The sequence below is a fragment of the Pseudopodoces humilis genome, chromosome 2 (genome assembly GCF_049639895.1).
Source record: "Pseudopodoces humilis isolate 2021_Gansu_Grassland_sample_001 chromosome 2, ASM4963989v1, whole genome shotgun sequence".
Lineage (NCBI taxonomy): Eukaryota > Metazoa > Chordata > Aves > Passeriformes > Paridae > Pseudopodoces > Pseudopodoces humilis.
This window is the reverse complement of record NC_142201.1, coordinates 77,462,433-77,483,558: the sequence shown is the minus strand read 5'-3', so window position 1 is coordinate 77,483,558 and position 21,126 is coordinate 77,462,433. Positions and strand designations below refer to the sequence as shown.

Genomic DNA, 21,126 nt, shown 5'->3' with positions numbered 1-21,126 from the left:
GTGAAATTCAACAATGGGATGCCTGTACATGAAACATCCATTCCTCACTGTCAGCAGCACCTGATCACCAAGCCAGAGCATTAGTTTTTTCTACCAGAGCCTGAAGTCAGCTCTCTGCCACCTGAGCTAATGTCCATCAGTGGATGCCTCTATCTCTAAAGCTGTACTGCTGTCAACAAGCACTGCAGTCTGGAGATCAACATCCTAACTAAGCCTGCATGGCATTTGTCAGCAGAATCATTCTCTGTTCCATGTAACCTGTAATTATATTACTGCATAGACCCTTGTTCCTGAAGAGTAGAGGATGAGGAGGGATCTTGCACAATACCCACCTGTCTTCTGTACTCCCAAATTGGGTCATACACTTTCCATCCATTTTCTGGGAAAACCTCTTTGTACTCAAAGGCAAAAAGTGGCTGAAAGAAAGAAAATTACCATTAAGAGCCCACTCAGAGCCCATTTGCAGGATGTTTGATATGTCCAATAGTAATTCATGACTGACCCTTCTTTTTCCCCACTGCATCACTTTTATTTCAAGGCTTTATAGAAAAGATTAACACTCTCACTGTAGCAGGTAATTAGTACAGCAATATACTTTCCAATATGTCCCTGATCTTGCTTGCCTATTACCTAGCACTTCATGGACAAAAGGAGTTTTTTATCAAAGAGAAAAGAAAAAACTACTTAGGCAAGAATACTCTTACAGATTAACAACCAGATCCTTTCAGCCAGCATTTGAAACAACAATTGCAGTGTCATAACATTAGAGAACAGGGGGGCTGCATTCCAGATTTGGGACAGTGCAGTCACCATTAGCTGTAAACCTCTGACAGATGTCACTGTGATTTGACTACTTTCCCTCTGTTACAAGGCTTTATCAGTAAGTCATTCCCCATGCATGAAGGAAGGCCCTGTAACAGACTTTTCCTGTTTCCTATATGATCTAAACTCCTACAGAATTAAGTTTAAAACAGATTCGAAAACCAGCACTTCACATCCTTCAAGAAAATGCACCCCACGTGAGTACTGTATTAGGTAGATGGGACAGAACAAAACAGTTTACTGCTACTCCGTGTCTGTTGGCAAATGCTGAAGAGAAAACACTTACCAGATTATTTGAAACTGGAAAAGCATATTTCATTAGGTTCTCAAATATGGATCGTCTAGTTCTCCCTTCAGGCTTATGAGCAAACCGCAAGTTTCGAATATCCTAGGGGGAAAAAAGAGAGAAATCAAGTTACAAATTTCTGAACCACTTCAAAATCCAAGAAATCCAAATGCGAGAATTCAAAATGGGGTCACATGACAATCTCTTTCTAGCACTGATTTAATACTGTACTTTGAACAATGTTGTACTGCAACACTGGGCTTGGTTCAGGGGTTTTCTACAGCCTCCAACAACATCAGCGCACCCAAGGGAGGGCACACCTGTGCCTGACCACAGCATCTTGCCTTCACATGAAGTTCTTCACCTGCTGGAAGTCTTGAGGAGTGCCCTGCTCAGGAAGAAGCTGTTTGACCAGCAGGACTTTTTGAGACAGACCTCCTTGGCTCTCACTGAACTCTCACACCAAGCAGTGCCATAAAACCACTGGAGGGGATGGCCTAACAAAGGCTCCACAGAGCTACTGCAAGTAGGGGGCCCAAGAACAGCCAGTTGGGTGCAAAGCATCCAATACCATCTCCCTTTAAAGCTTCCACCTCTCAGAGAGCACTCAAGAGGATGTCTTGAAACCAAGAACTCCTCCAGTTTGTGCAGCAGCAGCAGAGTGTAGACAGAAAGCGGTCATTCAGGACCTCCTTTCCATTGTCATCTCCAAAACCAAATTTGGAAAGTAAATAAAGCATCTCTAAGTTTTTCTACCCAAGCCTGCAACTATAATTCTTCCTGTAAAGAGTCTAACACCCATCAACAGGAAACGAGCTATCAAGTTCAAGTACATGAAGATGGTAGAGCAAGTCAGAAAATGAGATAAACAGCTGAACACTTTTCTTCCTCACAGGGATTACATGACTTGTCTCAGAGAGAGAACTTTTCAGGATGTATAAGATGTATCTGTACCACTCTGTTGCTGCTGTGTGCGTATCCTGGTGAAGCAAATTGACATATATAAATATGCTATAAAGGGCCAAAACACCCCTGCTACTGTTTGTGCCTGAGTTTGCCATACAGGGAAATAATACAGTTCACTCCAAACCTGACCAAGTGTGCTTACACACAAAATGGCTGAGGACTAGGAATCCAGATCAAAACGGGGAACAAATTAGCTTGCCAGCACAAGCACCCCACCCTGTGTTAGCCAGGGTGGATTATGACTGCCATGGATATAGGAGCAGCTGGATGATTTGGTACAGATTGCAGTAACTGGTCTTGACTCAGCACACCCACAGCTTGACAGTCTGCTTAGCTTCCTGGTGCCTCTAAATCACAGCAGTGACCAGAGCAGTTTGGTATTCCTTTTCATTCCTCCATCTGCTCTTATCCAGCAAGTGGCATCCTTTTAGCATTGAGGGGCTCTGACAAGCTTCTAAGCAGCTCAAGACCTACAAGGCTCTGAATCCAGCTCTTCCGATGTGGTCACTGAGGGAATCAGAACAGCCATGCTGTCTGGAAATATGGATTTAGGAGATGAGATGGTGGCTTTATCTGCTTTGTGGGTCTGTAGTTAAGCAGACATGAGGAGGCAAATTGTTAATTTTTACTGCAGTCTGTATTTCCAGTTATTCCAAGGGCTCTTGAGAGGCACATGTGAAATATGTACTGCCTTGAAAGAAATGAAAGAACAGCCCTGACGAGGACTGAAGGCTACTTACCAGCCCCTCATGGCAAAGCACAGCAGCAGGTGGACATGAGCTAATGATTTAGGGGGGAAAACGTGCCCCTTTCTTGCTGTTGAAATGCAAATGAGTGAAAGGTCTACTGAATTCCACAGTAACTGGAGTCTATCTAGGATAAGTCTGGTGGGCAACCATGAGAGCTGAGCCTATACTTCCATTCAGGCACAAAGCCTGAAAAAAGGTTTGGACCTCTTCTCAAATGAGTGGAGCTGGAGAATACTGAAAATTACTTCTAAAATCATGTTTTTTGACACCTGTGAAGTCATACTGACTGAAACATTTTGCAGAACTTCCTACAGTACTACAGAGAAAACCTTTAAAAATACATGTTCCCCTTCCCCTGTTGTAAAACACAGATAAAATTTTACCTTGCATACAATCTCCAGCCCGTATGAATTTTCACCGCGACTGGAAGCACCTCCAATTTTCTCCACTCTGTTGATTACACCTAAAGATGCATCTAGGACAAAAGGAGGGTCCTGTAGACAGTTGAAATTTGTGAGTTTAAAAAGGGGAGGGGGAAAAATCCCCAGCTCCCGCTCCCTTATGTCTATATTGAAAAACATATTGCCACACTTCACACAAAAATACTCTCAAACTACACCTAACTCTAAAGATTGAAAAGGTAGCAAAAGCAGATTATTTCATAAGCTTACCCGTTCCATGCTTTTAAAATACAGTCTATAATTGGTAACAGTAAGGGTTCCTCTGATTGCTCCAGTGAAGGGGCAGATGTAAGTAACATCCTTAGCTTAAGAAAAAAAAAAAAAAAAGTAGCTGTTAATTTCACAGTTAATTTATGGGAGAAAAATTATGCCAGCAACAATTATTGTGGGCTCTACCTTGCAGATCATGAAAACAAAACAAGCTTAATCTGTGGTTCTAGCCTAGAGCCTAGAGCTAACTTGCAAGTTTCAGTTCTGTGGTGAAGGTAAGAGCTTGGATAGAGACAGTACCATCACCCAGAATCCTAAATTTGCACAAAACTACTACCCCTGTCAACAGGCCAGTGTTTGGTGCAAACTGTTTGCTCTTGCTGCCAGTAGCTGAGAACATCATGCATGAAAAGAGGAGAGCACTCCTGCCTGGATGCACACATTTGAAGCTGACAACAATCTGTGTAAAAGCTAAGGATTGTGCCCAAGATGGTTTGTGCCAACAGGAGCAGGAGAAGGCAGCTCTCATACATGTGATTTTTAGGATGCTTGGGTCTTTCTGTCCACCTTTACACATGAAGTCAGCCCTTGGATGAAGGGCCTCATGCTAAAAGCCAGCAGAGCTACAGTGATTTGCAGGAGCCATGAATCACCCAGCTGCCAGTGATCTTAGGTCTGAAGTCAGCGATCAAGTTACTCTGCACAATTCAATTATTTTTGAGCCTGAGTGACGGTGACTCAAAACAGTCCCCTTCTTAAAAGGCCTCAAATGTTTCTCACTTATTCCAGCAAAAGGCAAGAGGTGCTGCTGGCTTTCCACAGCAAACACCTCTCCTAACTGCCCTTCTGTTTTATATCAATTAAAAATGCCAAGATTTAAGTTGCTGCCTCCCTACCTCTATCACGTCTTCTGCCACTGAAGCAGTTGTCTGGCTGTGTCGAGGCAATGGTTTACAATATCACCAAGAAGTTACGACACCCCTCAAAAACACAGAGGAGACACACTGGCCAGAGCTACCAGATCCATGAAAAAACTCCCTGGATAATCTTAATAACCTCAAGCCTCTAAGCCCTAGGGGACCCATTTTGCAAGGGCTGTGTCAGAAGGACAGCTCGCCTCCCACCCAGAAGACAGCCACCATGAACAAGAGGTGTGAGGCTACTGGGGGCCAGAACGGGAATCTAAATTTCTTCCAGCTTTACCCCATGAGATTTAGCCCAGAGGGGGAAAGAGAAGAAGTCTGCCTTATTCCAGGGCACTGGCAATTCATATAACTAAATCATCCTCAAGTCAGCTCTGCTTCTGCATTGTCTTCATTGACTCTTGAGATCTGGATGTGGAGAAAGATCCTTAAAATATTAGAAGTGACTAATTTGCAGCAAAATATGTAGCACGCAATATCTGGTTAAAAAGAAATAAAATATACATATCTATAAAAAACATGCTAGTAATTCCATTATTTATTTACTTACATAAATTTACATGTATTTGTTTGAAGGACAATTAAATACAAAATGCTTATAGCCATTTCTAATTAAACCAAGTGTTTCATTAGTGTCCAATTATTAATCACTTCTTTTCAAAGACTAGTTTGACAGAGGTTTGAAAGCAGACTCAGGAAGCATAACAAGGGTGAAGGCAGCCTGCCTAGTTTTTCCACCGGAGTTCTCATTACTCAAAATGTAATTTTGAAATGCTTAAAAAAACCCCAGCAAAATCCACTAATAAGAAAAGCGTGCATTTACATCTGAAAAGGAACAGGATTTCTGGGTAAAGAGGAAAGGTGCTAGAAAAATGTTTTCCAGGTAAGGAACCCCAGGCACGATCTCAAACACTGGCCTTGCCAGCTTGTAAGCCACACCACCTTTCACATTTGCATTTTATTAGCCTGGTTTCCTAAGGAAATAATTTTACTTAATTACACTGCGCATGTACAAACGTACCTACACACATGGCTTGTCTGACCTTAACCCTGCCACAGCTTGTATGATTTCAGCAGTCTCTACTTGATAAACAGGCATCTCCAAGGCATTAAAGTGCTTCACTGTTTGTGAGAATGAATGCCAGGTATAATAGAGAGGTTGTGGTGGTGCTATCACCATGGGAAAGCCTAATGAACTCAGCCTTCGGTATGTATAAGAGAATACATATGGGAGAAAGAAACTGGAAGCCACATTTACTAATTCCCCTGCTTGTGGAATGGAATTCCTGTCTTTTACAGGCCAATCTTACCCTAGATTATTGGGTTGGCTGAAAATATTTTTCTTCCCTTCCCTGTAAAATACAAGGAGGATTACATTTGCCTTTCTTCGCACTCTTAACAGGAAACAATTATTGCTGATGAATAACAAAGATTACTTTTTTGCTGCCTTTAGCTTCTTGGTGGAACTGGCAGCTGCTGTCTGGGCTACTCCAAAAACCACACAGTCTTATAGATTTACATGGCTCATCACACCATTTGCCAACAGATAAAACACTGGTAACTCTGATCTCTTAAACCATTCCCTGGGAACCCTTCAAAATACTGCCTCACTGTCAGAGCTAATTATATCTGTGGAGTGAGTTAGATATCAATCTGCAGTGTATGGTTGGAGTACGAGTTCAAAGTCCTTAGGAAAGAGGTTGAGAAAAAGATTAATCATTGAGGTGGGCTGTTTGAAGGTTTTCTTGCTTGTTTTTATATTGTTGTTGATGAGTGCATTTTTTTTGAAGTGTTTTCAATTCTCATTTTTTGATTTTTTATGTTTAAGACTGAAGTTGCACTCTTCCTTGTCATCTTAAGAGGAAGGCAACACGTTAAAAAAGCAAATGCAAAATCTTTCACAGAAAATTAATCAAGAGGCTTACTCAAGCCTTCAGAATGGAGAGCATCAGCAAATCTGATGCACGTCAGATGGTCTGGATGAAAAAAGAAAAAAAAAAACCATCCCACATCACAGTAAATTCCCTGCAAAAGCACTGTATCCTTTCTTAGAGCCCATGACAAGAGATTTGACACATAATTGTGCTGTGTCAGCCTAGGAAGTTACCCTGTGGCAAGGACAAACTGAAACAGTTGATCCACATCCTCTCATGAGGCAGCAAATGAAGAGTGGTACAATTCACCCCATCATTCATGGTAAGAGCCTTAAATTGCTTTGTACTTGCTGTGTGCTGAAAGAAGACACAGTTACCTTGGCCCATGTGATGTGCAGTAGCTCAACTAATGAAACAACCTGATCATGGTTCCCAAAACATCTGCAATTTGCCATTGTTGATCAGTAACCACCAAGATATTTTGCTCTAAGGATACTCTACTGTTTGTCAGCAAACAACAAGGAATTTCCTCTTCACATACCCATGTCTTTAATGGTTTCCCCAGGCAGCAAAGGTGGCTCTTCCATTTCAGCCAATTTATTAGCCTCCCTCAGGACCTACGCAAAAGATACAAGTACAAACAGAAATTCATTATGTTCTCATAAAACAAGAAGTTTACACTTAGAGGTCATCAGTGCCAAGAACAACAAATATTCAAAGACCTTCAAGTACTGCCTAGGGTCTCTTCAGAGGTCAACACCAGGCTCTGTGCTTCGGCAGCACACTTTCACGCTCCAACCTTCTCTTGCCCAGGCCACCTTCACAAGTCAAATTCTCTCACAAGTATGGACAGAGCCAAAGGAATCAGTTCCTTTCCCAGTTGAAGTGCTCAGCAATTACCACAATGACACCAACTATTCAGCAGAGCAATTTCTACTTAACACTGAGGAAAGTTGAAGAGGACACCCAGGTCACTCCACTGTGCCCAGTGAGGGTCCCACAACTGCAAAAGTCCTGACCTGACTCAGATACAAAGGTACCATTTTGACAGGCATATATAGGAGATACAGTTTTGATTTTATCTTTTTGGCTGCCAAATGACCCATTCTTCACTTTTCTTTGGGTTCATGTTATATCACAGGCCATGACTTCTCAGACCTGTGATTGCATTTACACAAGGGTTTTCACAGGAACAGCTGCTATCAGGGGCAGATGGACATTCTAGGAAAGCATGGCTGTAACTAGGAAAGCATAACCTGAGGTCTAAACCTGTAAGACCTAGGAGAGAAGTGATCAAGATTGAAGTTATGTCTATGTGACCAAACGCAGATAGATTTAATCATGTCCATGCCTCAAACTGGACAAATGACCACAACCTCAGCAGTACAGTTTGCTCAACCTCTTAAAACAGACAGACAGAGCAGTTAAGTTAGTCCAGACTCTGCCTCATGCTGTAGCATGAACTTGAGTTCAAGGTTGGCATGTGCCTACCTGATGAAGACAGGCAGAGGGAGCTCACTGCTGCTCACAGCTGAATGTGCAGGCTCACCTAAAATATTTTTCTTTATTATAAAGCAAGGAAAGAGAAAAGTAATTGTTTCAATTTGGTATCAGGAAATCCCTGCAAAGAAAATTCAAAGACACAGCCTAATGTGGCATTCTAGAACCTGACATGTCTGTGGTCAACTTTCATGTAGGATCAAGCCAGAGGGAGAGCCTCAGGGAAGAAAAATTCCCTAAACTATGCAAAAAAAATTGGAAACAAACCCAAAGAAAGCCCTTGCCACAATAAGAGCACATTCCAGCATTTTCACACAACAGATTGATGCATAGATGAAAAGATTAACAAGATCAAAGCCTTGAGAACAAGATGTACATTTTTAAAAATGCATTCAAAAGACTCTTAGGGAAAAAAAAATTAATAATAAAAGCAAGTACAGTCCCAGCTTCCTAACAGAAACCTCACAACTGCACCCACTTAGATCATGTCTTACCACAGAGGCTGCCAGAGAAGCTGGGCTGGGGTCCACAGGGTGAGCAAGAAGTCACCATTGACAGAACTCATAGTGGCAGCAACTTGCTGGGAAAGTTCTCTTCCCCCACATCAGCAGTATCAGTAAAAATAAGGTTTTGCTGGTATAACAAGCAGAAATTGATGTTGAGGACTTCTTGTCAGCACAGCTGTGCTGGCCAAAGATCATACACCCCATCAAAGCCCTGACTGAGGACCTCCCTTACAAAAGCCTGTGATGTAGACCCACTCTCAACTCCTGTGTGTCCAATTTTGCGCTTGAGTAACAGCTCTGAAATTAGCAGGATAACATCTGGATTATGATAAATGAGATGGAGGCTTCTGGCTAATTCGCCCATAAGTGGTGGTCATCTTTTTGGCCTTTCATCTTGGAAGGACATTAGTGAAAATACACTCTGTGTTCAGAACACGATCACAGCTTCTTTGAGAAGGTCCGTACCCCACACGGGCAGCAGCTGCTGCCAGGATCACTTCGGTCAACAGCTGGACTCGCCGCTCTCCTGCAGATGTCAGCGGGAGCACGTCCAGCTGTAAACATTTGCAGGACTGGGCTGTATCTTAAGCCAAAACAAATATGAGGTAAGACACATAGAAAGAACTCGGTATGACAAACATCTGCTGAGGTGGCAGAGGTGGGCAGTGCTCAGGTGGCCTTTAAACACTGTCCTGCAAGTGGGGGAGAGAAGGAGGGAATAGGCAAGCAGTATGAAAGACAAGGACCTGCATGTCAACACTATTCTCTGAAGACAAGGTTGAAAGTCTATTCAGTTTAAAAAGTGTCTCTTGTAAGTCTAATAAAATCCATCTGCTCACTCACAGTTCTCTGAGATGTCTCCAGGATCAGAGGAAAGGGTAAGCAATCCAAACCTATGCTTACTTCAACACAGGGCAGCAGGCACCTGGCTTCCTGGAAGCACAGCACTTCAAGGTCAGCCTCCTTGCCTCCCCTCTTATTATTCTGTTTTTGTTTTTTTTTTGCTACAGGCTTGAGGACTAAACTCATTTTCACCACCCTTCAAGTGACTTCAGCACAGTACCTATCTCAGGTAACAAAGCACTGACTCCATGATGATTTCAAAGTCGGTGCAAGAACATAATCCCGTGGACAACAGTCATCCTTCCCATAAGGCTGAGACAGACCTGGTCAGAAAGCCCAGAACAAACACTTCTCTGTTGTGCCAGTCTATGCACTGTCTGCTCAGCACTAGATTTTCAGTGAGCCTCTAGTTGGAACATGGGCACTTGAAACTCATCCTGGTAGAAACCAAAAAATGAACAGTAGGCATTTTCCTGAAACCCACCTCCATCAATGGCTCCATAAAATTGATTCAGGGAAATGCAATCTGTGGGGCTGAAAAGGTAGGCAGCAGGCAGAAGACATCTGCAGCACCACTGAAGGACAGGGGCCAGCAGCAGGTAAGAAAAGTGGGTGGATAAGAGGAGTTTTGGAAACAGATCAAGGAGAAATAATGGTATGGGACAATGCACATGAAGCTCTGAGATGACGTCAGTGTCATAAATGGGCCCTTTGCTCTTTATATGACTAAGGAGATGACATGAAAAGCCCTTCCATCTTACTGCCAATCCTTCTCTCCCCCTCAAAATCCAAAAATGGTTCATTAAACTGTGAGAAAAATCTTTTTTTGTACATTAGCCTATTTTCAAGACTCTAAAAATAACACTCTTGGGCCCAAATTTAGCCCTCTGCAAACCTTACAAAATTAAATTAAGAGCACCAGTAAGGCGAGGAAGCAGGGAAGGGAGCCAGGGACACGACTGCGGCAGCCAGGCTGCAGGGGGGGGTCGGCAGCTGCTGATACATAAATGCTATTGAGGCAGGTACCACATATGCCTGCAGCTGAAATGTGCTACCTGCATGTACCTTAGCCTTTTAAATTCTTTTAAAAATTTAATTTCCTTTAAATTCATTTCCTACTGGAAGTGCAATAAAAAGAATTCTTAGAAATCTGCAATGAAGAACATATCTACAGCTGGGCAAATCATTATTACTTGGGAATAGGACCACACTGACACAGAGTCACACACGGCTCTTTCTGTCACAATCATCACTAAGACCGTTTCTGTAAGAAACCAATACAAGGACCAAAAACTAGTAGAATACTTTGCCTTGACTCTATGTCAAACAAGGTCTTCGTTATTTTTTTCCTACAAAATTGTTATGCTTGGAAACTGAATCTCTGAAGGAATGAAGGCCTGTTACACACCAGAACAGCTTTTATTTCTGTATTCTTTTACTAAGTAACATCATCTATCCATCCCACCTGTCAGCAGCTCTCCCTCTAGATGAAACAGCTCTCTAAGATTCTGAGAATGGGAGTACCTTAGAATCTAAACACAAGTCCTGGCTCAGCTTGGAGGGTGTGAGGACTTTGTGCCACCACCTACCTTTGTCCTCTGCTCAAGCAGCGACTTGGCAGAACAAACCCACACTGCTACATTCAACAACCACTTCTCTACTCCAGGATCCCACCTTGTGTAAGCTCCAGCACAGTTGCCCCAGCTGAAGGTGCAGCGCTCTCTCATGCCCTCCCAGCTACTTCCCTCAAGACAGGGAAGCTGCTGTTTTTTGAGGCAACCTCCAGATATGAGCAAAAAAATAATCATCTCCTTTCCTTGCATGTATGGAGTCAGGAAAAGAGATTTAAGTCCTGCTAAAAAGGTAAGACTGCTGTGATTCAGAGTATTGCAGTTCTGGCAAGTGTCTCCAACCATATACTCACACTGTCTCCTAACACAGCAGCCAGCATGCTGCTACAAAAATCCCTCTCCTGGATGATGTTCCCGCACAATTTGTGCATGCAGCTCATCCTGAGCAGCTGCATCCAACCCAGGGTGTTACAGAGTTGAATTGCAAGCACACTCTCTGCACAGGGTCTTGAAAGTATGTGCACCACTGAACACTGTTCCAGAGAAACCTGAGAGGGTACATGACACTCTAAATTCAGGGTCTGCTTTTTAACTGTGAACCAAACAGCTGCCGTGTTTTCCTGTTGTAGTGCCTGGTGAGGTGCTTGCCTACCAGTGATGCTGCACAGCCTGGCTGACAACCCCCATCCTGCACTGAGGCCAAGCCAGGACTTCCTCCTCCCACCCACCCTGCCACTGCTGCCATTGCTTCCTTGCCTAGTTCAGTCAAGATGCCCGAGTCCACTTTATGGCTCTTATAATGGAAGTTTTTCATAACCTGGATCATTTTGCCAGGACTGGCTTAGGGTGTGACTGCAGGAGTGAAGGCAAGCAAATCCTGGGCAAGAGAGAGGGAGCAGCTTGAACCATCCAGGGAGAGAGTAATTTTATCCCCGGATACTGCACAAGCCTCCTGATAATGAAGATGCACGAGGAGAGCACCTGAGGTCCCTCCTAGCCATTTGCCAGTTATTCTTTTTTTACTTTCTCCTGAATATTTGAGTCCTGAAATCCACAAAGGTCAGATTGTTTGGCTTCACACAACTTAAGGGGAGACAGGTTTGTGTTACCAAATTGTTGTGTAATATTTTTCCCAAGTCTGCAGAGATTCTTCTACCCAGAATCACAATAAAAATGAGCAAAAGGAATCTTTTTTGGCTTAGACAATATTAAAATGTACCCTTTCTGTATTTTTTTTTTCTTTCCTCTGAGTTAATCTCTCCTTGGTAACCTCCTACACACTCCAAGTCACTTTGCACATTTTGAACAGAGCTTTTGTGCATAAAGCCACAGCACTGGTACGACATGTTCAACCCGACAGCATGAACACCTTGCTCCTGTATTACTCCTTTCCCCAGAAGCACGTCTGCTCCATCTACTGAAAAGACAAGCCCACCAAGCTGGGAACTGCTTTTGTTCCAGATATGCAGTCCTGGTTTCATGTTTCCTACAGCAGGAAGGCGGTCGCTTAATTGGTCCCTTGACATAAACACATCTAACCTGCCTGTACAGACAAACACTGCACATGCAAGAAGCGCCCTCCCTTCTGCAGCCCCTGCACTCGGATTTGGCATGTCTTTGTCTGCTTCATGAGCATGCACTGGTCAGCAGCTACAGGTGAAAGATATGCTGCAGGGACAAGAAAGCACATGTTGTACATTTACAAAAACACGTCTGAGAGAGAACGAGTAGAGTTCAAAAAAATGTATCTTTTTAAATCAAGTGTGAAATATGGAATTGCAACTCAACAGCCAAGTGAGAGGTTTAATCTCCTGTAGGAAAATACCTCTCTGATGTTACTCATTTAAAGGACTACCTAGGAATATTCTGGTTGTACTCAACATATCTAAACTTTCCTTTACTCCCTTTTTTTTTAATGTCTTTGTCTCAAGAAATGGAAAATTATTAAATGCCTTCCTCAACCACCATTTTTGCCACTTTGCAGGTAGGTAGTGAGTAAGCTGAAGGAATACCCATTTCACCTGAAACTGGAGATCTGCATTTATGCTGGTCCCCCTAGGCACTCTGTACCAGTTGGTGGAAAGCAGGATACCTAGGAGATGCACCTTTAGGATAAGTACCCTTCTTCCAACTGAAAGCTAAGAACTAGGGTAAAGGAATGTCAGTGCAGATCTGGAAGGGAAAAGCCCAATTCTGGTCCTTCCTTGTGGCCAGCATAGCAAAACGCAGTCTCCTGGACACCTACAAACAACTGAGCAGTCATATCCTATGCTTTTAAGAGAAGTAGAAATGCACTGTGTATATACATACAGAGAGACAGCAGGGAATGACTCAAGTCGGATACAAATACTGCATGGATTTAATTTAAAAAGGCATGACTCCAAAGCTTGTAGGACAGGTTGTCTTAGCTGAGGTATAAAAAACAGCTTTTGTGTCAGAGCTGGCTCTTATCTGCTGTCACAAAAAAATACATAAGGCAAGTCAGCCTTCGTGCAATGACTTAGCCATACAACTACTTTTACATACTTGATTAATTTATAAACTTTGTAAATTAATAGCAAAAAATATACACTTACATAACTAATGCTTCTCTGCTTTAAATGCCTTTTTTTTTAAATGCCTTTTTGGGGGTCTCAAACCACATTTACCTATTCCTTCCCCTGAATTTCCCTGCCACTCCATTTATTCCCTCTTTCATGGCTGTTTCCATCAGTCAGTCAATGAAGGACAGTGCCACTGCGGCAAGTGCATCAAGATTTATCATTACTCCAACGACAGTATAAAAATACCTGAAACAAAACAGATAGTAAAGCTCTTTCCATTCATGACAGAAAAAAAATCCACACAGAAGTCTAATTCTGTCCAGCTGACATTGACAGAAGCTGCAGAACTGACACAAATCTGTGCAGAAACAAGATGACTATGCGTAGGACAGTTTCTCACAGGTGCATAGGTTTCTTCTCTAAATGAAACATTTCTTACCACAGGAAAAAGGGCACATTTTCCCCAGCATTTTACTGCTAAGGTGCTTCTGTCCTTTCAGTGCTCAACCATGAGGACCATGGAACAGAAGCCGTTCTTAGTTGACTGCAAACACTGCATTACTTTGAGGAGAATTTCAGCTGCCATTTGCAGCTATTTCAAGTGTACTTGGAGAAGATTTGTGTGCTAAGAATCCTGCTGGAAATGCAATGGAACATAAACTGAGCAAGGAAATAGACTTTGTTGATTATTTTTGAATCATTAAGAATACCACAGCAGAAAGACTATGGGAAAGAACAGAAATATCTCTGCCTGACTGAGGCACAGGGACTTTTCTGAGGATTATGACCAGATGGTTTGAAAAACTATGTTAGAGGTATTCAGAGCTGCAAGATATTAATTGCAGGGAAATGCTGTATGTCTTATTCCTTTGGGATATTAAAAGGTCAAAGGGGAAAAGACAAAACACCACGGACACATGGATCATTTCAGAAGAGTACACAAAGAATCAAATATACTATCCAAAGACCACATCAAGCCCATTCAGCTCCTAAGAGAGCACTTGGCCAAAGGCAGCCTCCTAGCTTGGTTGAAATAAAAAAAAAACACAAGAAGTACTTCAGTTACCAAAAAATGTTCTGACAACAGATCACATATTACACTACTCTAAAGACAGTAATCACATACAAAGTACACTGCAACTGCCTTTTAACTACACCTTCCTGACACAACTAAAAAAACTAATCACAAACTCTGATCTCTACCTACCCTATAGGTTTTGAGAAAGCATAAAAGTGCTTGAGAAATCACTTGCTTACTTACCACTGTCTTGAAAATCCTTAAAAAGAAGCAGAGGATTATCGTATTTTAAAAAAAAAGAAATACAGTCTCCAAGGTAATATAGAGGGACTCCTCTGAGGAGGAAGCAGTCACCATGCAGTTTCCCTGGGGTTTTCTGCTTTGCTTTTATCACAATGTTCTTCTCCACTCAGACCCGAATGTCCAGTGACGAAGAACAGCCTCTCTGGGCTCTCTGGGCTGGTGAATCTCCTGGGCCTTCGCTGCACAACTACAAGGCAAAGCTTAGAAGCTCAAAGGAACACATTGTTGAGGGCCACTCATTCAACCATGGCTGGCTTGTCTCTTCAAGTTTGTATGGCTTGGTGCCTCAAGACAATTCTCTCATTAGGCTCTGACAGAAAGTCGTCATTGACTCAACTCAGCAACGCTCCCTGGCACAGAAGGTTGCAGATATTATCTATTCAGACAAGTCCAACATTTTTTAATACAGAACCTTCTTCACTGCCAAGGGTTCCACATACGTCTCAAACCACAACGCCTCTGTTCTCCATGAGCTGCTCAAAAACTTAGGACAGCACATTAGCTTGACTGTATTTTTCTGAATTTTGTTTAGCCAACAACTTAAATGTGAAAAGAAGATTAAAAGTTTCAAGGAAACCGTTCATCCAGTTCAGTGAATTTCATATCAACAGTCTTATGTGACAGAAAAACACTCTGACCAAAAAGAGAGTTAGTTATAAATTCTACCAACTAAAATAAGTCACAGAATACTGCCTTCATTACTAAGAATTTCACTTTTGAGTTTGATACAGATAATTATATATTTATAATGAGAAAATAATCATACAGAGGAGAACAAAGATGTTTCATTCCGTGCAAAAAACATCTACAGAAAATCAAATCTTGGCAGGCACTTCATGTAATCACAAATCCATGTACTCCCTTTAAATACCATGCTTGTTCATTCCTGCCTGATCTATCCTTCAGTTTACAAAACTGTATCTAACGGGGGCAGGGGGGGAAGCTACCTCTTACCTGGTTTTACTCAACAAAAAGAAAATTCTTGCACTTTGTAGCTAGGAGAAATATGGCAGTCGATTAGGAAGAGATGAAAATACTTTTGAGAACATATGAAGGCCATTTGCTTATTCTCTTTAGCTTTCCATTCCTAATAGATGGCAATCACAAATACTTCCAGAGATTTCTTTCACTGCGCCTTACTTCATATTCAAGCATTTAGGTACCTCTATATAAGAAAAATTAGTGATGTTTGCTGTCTTTGCTCTTTTCTATCTAGATGAGCACTTAGGGAGTATTATTTCCATGTAAAGGAGACAAAACTGACTGTATCTGGCTTTTTTCCCTATCTAATTTGCATGAAATCAATATTTTTCAACCCAGAGGCTGGCTACTCTGTGGGTTTGTTTCCTTGAAAGTGGGAGGTGCAGAAAAGGACTTACTGGGGAGAGGTGTAAGGAGGGGACCAAGATTTGCCACCTCTTGGGATATTTTAATACATATATATGCTATATATTGTAGTTTACATAAAAATACTATAATTCTTATGAAATAGGCAGCATTTACTATAAACTGTAGTCCTCAAAAAATGTGGCAATGGCAGGGGGCTAAATTCCACTCACTGACAGGGCTGTCCTGGTATGACCGTGCTTATGGACAAGAGCATCATTCATTCTCCAGAACCAGTCCTTTGTGCCTTTGTTCATCAACAGTTTAATGCTCCAAAGAAAGGAAGCCCATTTCCCCCAGGCACACACACACAGTTTGTATGGTCAAAATCAGAATTTCAAGACAGTCAAAATATGCTTTCCTGTAAGACTTCCTTACTTCTCTTCTGCTGCTCTTTAAGTCCCTCTGTTTGACACCTTTGATAACAAAGAGCACTGCCTGTTCTTGGATTTGGCCCTTGGACTTCATCCCTGTGTACAAAGGGACCTTTGGAAATACTATGGGCAGGTCAGGTAAAGGCCACTTCTGCCTGCATAGCTTCTACTCCTGTACAGACACACGAAAACGTGAAGCACACCTCCATGTGAGAACGGAACTGAGCAATGATGCAGAGAGATATACGGTCAAGTCTTCACACAGTGACAGTAAAAAGAAGAACAGTTTATTCAATTTCACTGCTGCATCACCAGCTCACATCTAGCCAAGTGTTTTGTGACCACAGGTCAATTACCTTCACCATGTGGTGGCTTGTGCAATACAGTCTGCAACTTAACACCAGTCACAGTCCAGTGCACCAGGAAGGAAAGCCCCCAACACGGAAGACATCTTTGCATTTGCTATGAACTAGGCTGCTTACAGGCAGTCCTATGCAAAGAGTCAAGGGTCAGTCTAAAACAGGAATATTTATCTCCATATATTATCACAGAGCCGACTGGCAGGGCAGAAAGTCTTCAACTACCATGGAGAAGCTTAGGCAGAGGTTTTGTCATGATTTAGTGCTTCCAAGCTAGCATTACCCACTGACAGAAAAGTCCCTTAAAATCAAAACTGAAAAACATTGCTTAAATGAGTGCTTAGAGTTTAAAACGTTATGTCACTCTCTAAACCCAGCTCTTGTTGAACATGTGTTACACATAACCAAAGCCTGACACATTTCCTGCATTGGCAGGGAGATAGTAATGGAAAAGCTCACTGAGGCTAGTTTTGGTGATTTACAGCAAAGGGTGGAGGGGGGGAAATCACATCTTTTTTCAATATGTTTTTCTACTAACAATATACGTGTTTTACACAAAACTAATCTAAGCTACTTTGCACTAAAGCTAGAATAAAGCAAGACAAAGGTGGCAAAGTCAGTGACTGGCATTCCAATTAATCCTACCCAGTATCACCTGAGGGAGAGGATTTACCTCAAATTTAGAAGTTTACATCTGGAGATATTACTCTGCACTCTCTCCACAGTCAGAAGAGAAACACATTAGGTTGTCAAACCAGATAAAACTGCACCTTTACTCAAACCCAGTTAAAGCTGGGATCCATAGAAATCACTTGCTGCCCCTCAAAGTATGTTCCCAACATCTGCACCAAGTACTTCTCTAGCTCAACTCCATGACATTCTCACATAACATGGGCATATCCTTAAAGCTGAGATAGATCAGAGCATAAATGATCTATGTCCTTCTATTGAGCGCAAAGGAATTGTGGCTGGCTAGCTTGAATGCAGGCTTGCCCAAACAGATTTAATCCAGGAAACCTAAGGAGACAGCAATAGTATCCATTTACTGTCTTGGAAGGAAATACTCCTTCATACACCTTTTGTCATGCACCAGTTATGTATCTTACAAAATAAACCACATGGGCTTTTCTATAGTCCCTGACCATACATGTAATAGATAACAAATTAAGGTTACACAAGCCACTCTGTTTCTTCCCATTTCTAACCTTCAATAACTGGGAATGCTACAATAATATTCTTGCATCTCATGCATAAACCTACTGTAAATTCACCAATTCCTCATATATTAAAGAGGAAAATCACTATGCAGGGAACAGTCATGAAGGTCATATGCTTGTACAGTATTTTTGCTGGACTTCAGAGGAGTATCAAGAATTGTGGATCTTACTGTTGCCCTCAAAGGGGAGAATGGTTTAGTGGTCACAGAAGTACTAACAACAAAGATTTAAACAACTTTTTCTGAAGGGTGCATAGCTAAGCAGGTGACACACAGCCCTGCTGTGGTTTCCTCCTTTCTAGGTGCAAGAAACAATATAACGAAAACAACATATGAGATTTCATCCTTTGGTTTAACCCAATCCAAAACCAAACAGAACCAAATTTTCAGGCAAAGGTACTGTTCTTAAAGGAAGTGTCAGCAGGCTCTGCTGGCCATATCCATTGCTACTCAACAGAAAATGAACAGGATCCAACCCTTTTATAAGAGCTACTCCAAAGGTTTGAACATGGAAAACTTCAGGCATTATCCTATAAAGCAACAGCTACCTAAAAATGAAAATCCTTACTGATAAAAGATAAAGCATCAGCAAGAAGACTTAAGTACTATAAAACACACAGACAGATCTCATATGCACAAGAGAAAATACTGCCGACACAACATTAAAGCAAGAAACTCACTGTATTTTATTAACCACCAACTTCCCAGGTCTGTAACAGCTATTTATACACTCCAATCCCTCTGGCAAAGTTGGATTTAAGGTGGTTTTAACATCTCAACCCAAATTACAAAGTATCTATGGATTTCCAGCACCGTTTTCACTTCCAACTACTTCAATACTGTTCTTGCCTGATCTGTAACTTATGTTAAAACATATGGCAGTGTATTTGCTAAAAAATACCTTCAAGAGTATATACTCTAAATCAATTCTAAACAGCTTTGGATTTGAGATCAGGAAGGGGGTGGAAAGAGAATCTAAGAGCACTTTGTTGTTTTTCTGTTGGGGTTTGAGTTTGTTGTTTTTTTTACTTTTTTTCTTTTTTTTTGTTCTCTCTTTTTTTTTCCTATGAAACAAACTGAAGCAGCCAAAAGTTATTTACAGTTAGTTTATGAAGTGAAAATTCTGTAAACTTTCTACTGGAAAGGTAATTTAATCTCAGTTCCAGATACTGACATGCTCAATATATATTTAAAAAAAACCCCAAACCCTAATCTTCATAAAGGTTATTATTAAATACTTTGGAGAAAGATTTAGGAAAAATACTGCACATGCATTCAGTAGAAATCCTCAGTGGTTGTCTCATTTACCTCATTACCCACATGCACGCACACACACAGAGTGTTAATTGCACTCCAAAAGAAAACTGCAGGCACAGACTGCAAGAAATTAGGTGGGTCCTTCCCCTGGTTCCCTCCTCCCAATGGACGCCTACTATTCTTCTAAAAATTCCCCACAGAAAAAGAGAGTGCTAATTGTAGCTATCACAAAGTGTTTTTCCATCGTCACAGAAATTTAATTCCTAAATTTGAGCCAATGCACACGCAGAGGCAGAGACCAAATAGAGGTAGGAGTGATGCTGAATCCACGCAGCAATTCACTCTAGCAGGAAAAGTTCAAACACACAACAAGATCACAACCCCATAACGGGCATATCCATGTAAAAATCTTGAAAAGCTTATTTTCAGCCTCTTAAAGCTAACTGATGCAACGCCTTCCTGTGAGAATACTGCATAGCCCAGGCACTTGCCACCCATACCACAGAGTTACCACAAAATGCATCAGTTTCCTCTTCAGGGCTTGTTCTCTTACATTCTTTCAGCAACAATGTGGGACCTCTTTTTGTCCTACAGTAATGAGATGCTTAGCTCAAATCTCAGTACCTGGTAACACTTGGGAGTTCATGTTGTCTTGTGCCAATGAAAGGTGCACAAGGTGCTCACGTGTGTAAGGAAAGCATTAGAGCAGAGAACACGCTCGTGCCACTGTATCAGTCAATGGCACTGCCTCATCTGCAGTATCCAAGGCAAGGCCACATCTCAGAAAATTCAAACAAAATAACAAAAACAATCAAGAATTTAAAAAAAATCTCTCACAGAACTGACTTTCAAAACTTATGGAACTGTCACAAGACAGAGATGTCAATTTGAGAAAAACCAGACAAAGAATGACAAGCCCTGGAAAAGAACATCCATTGTCCTTGACTTAAGACCTGAAAGAAATCAGCATTAGCTGACCAGCACTCAAAATTACTGTTCCCTTTGGGAGCTGGCACCAGGCTGCAAGAGGAAGCCCAGGGATCAAACAGTAACATACCTGCACGGACAGTGATGATTAGAGGACAAATGGTGGGTCTGCAGTTGCACTGGCAACACCAACATGAGAGGCTATACACAGGTAGAGAGGAGATCATCTGACCCCCAAGAACTGCTCCCCAGCACAAGACACTCTCAGGAATGAGGACTGAAATGATGAATGCATGAGCTCCTCTAGGAGAATTAAATCAACCTGTAGCAGTGGAAAGTGTCCCTTTCTCCCTATCCTCTAATACAAGTAGGAGCATGGGAATGCATTTGCTCCAGGTCTGCCTACCACTGACAAGCATCCACTCAAGTGTAAAGGAATGACCCAGCTTTACACCTACACACAGCTGCACTGCAGCCACTCACAGCACCTCTGCAGGAGTAAGCTTTAGGTGAAGCACAGAAGGCATGTGCCCAATTCGTGTTCACACAGAGTTGATGCAGGTGGAGAGCAAAAAGCCTTTTTCCAGCAGAAGCAGGGGCTCACACTTAGCCCACAGTGACTTTATTACAAATAAGTAATCCCCTGCTTTGCCATCTCTCCTGAAACACTACTGTAACATGAAAGAGGAGCAGCATTTTTTCGAACCAAAGCAGAACTTTAGATTGCTTAGAAACAAAAAAAGTGGGCAGGCTGTGAAGAAATCACTCCTGCATATTACTGGAACACAGCATGAAATTATGGTCTCCTAATGACCTCCAGGAACACATAGGCATCTTCTGCTTGAAAAAAAAATCTCTCATGCAGCTGAACATTCCTCTGTGGAACATTCCACTGCTTTTGATTGCTAGTGAGTACAGAGGCCCTGTTGAATGGGAAACCAGACAAACTGATGAGAGCTGGAATCCTTACCCAGACAGCTTACAGCTCACACAGATAAGGTGACAAAAGGGAGGAAATAATCACAAGACACA

The 21,126-nt window shown here is 41.9% G+C and overlaps 1 protein-coding gene across 12 annotated transcripts in view; it reads right to left on the bottom strand.

Moving 5' to 3' along the window:
• Positions 1-21,126, bottom strand: part of MTMR2 (myotubularin related protein 2) — a 63,666-nt gene that overhangs the window by 19,391 nt on the left and 23,149 nt on the right. For 9 of the 12 annotated variants that reach the window (XR_015772014.1, XM_014250149.2, XM_088052092.1 and 6 more), the window contains 5 exons: positions 6,833-6,908; positions 3,495-3,589; positions 3,207-3,317; positions 1,109-1,210; positions 333-416 (listed from right to left, as the gene is read on the bottom strand). Coding sequence is in view for 11 of the 12 variants with exons in the window: in XM_014250149.2 (XP_014105624.2) it covers positions 333-416; positions 1,109-1,210; positions 3,207-3,317; positions 3,495-3,589; positions 6,833-6,908 (468 nt within the window). In the remaining variant the exon portion in view is untranslated. Of the gene's footprint in view, positions 1-332; positions 417-1,108; positions 1,211-3,206; positions 3,318-3,494; positions 3,590-4,390; positions 4,648-4,697; positions 4,717-6,832; positions 6,909-21,126 lie in introns of those variants that run through there. The other 3 variants (XM_088052099.1, XM_088052098.1, XM_088052097.1) reach the window with 3 other exon arrangements.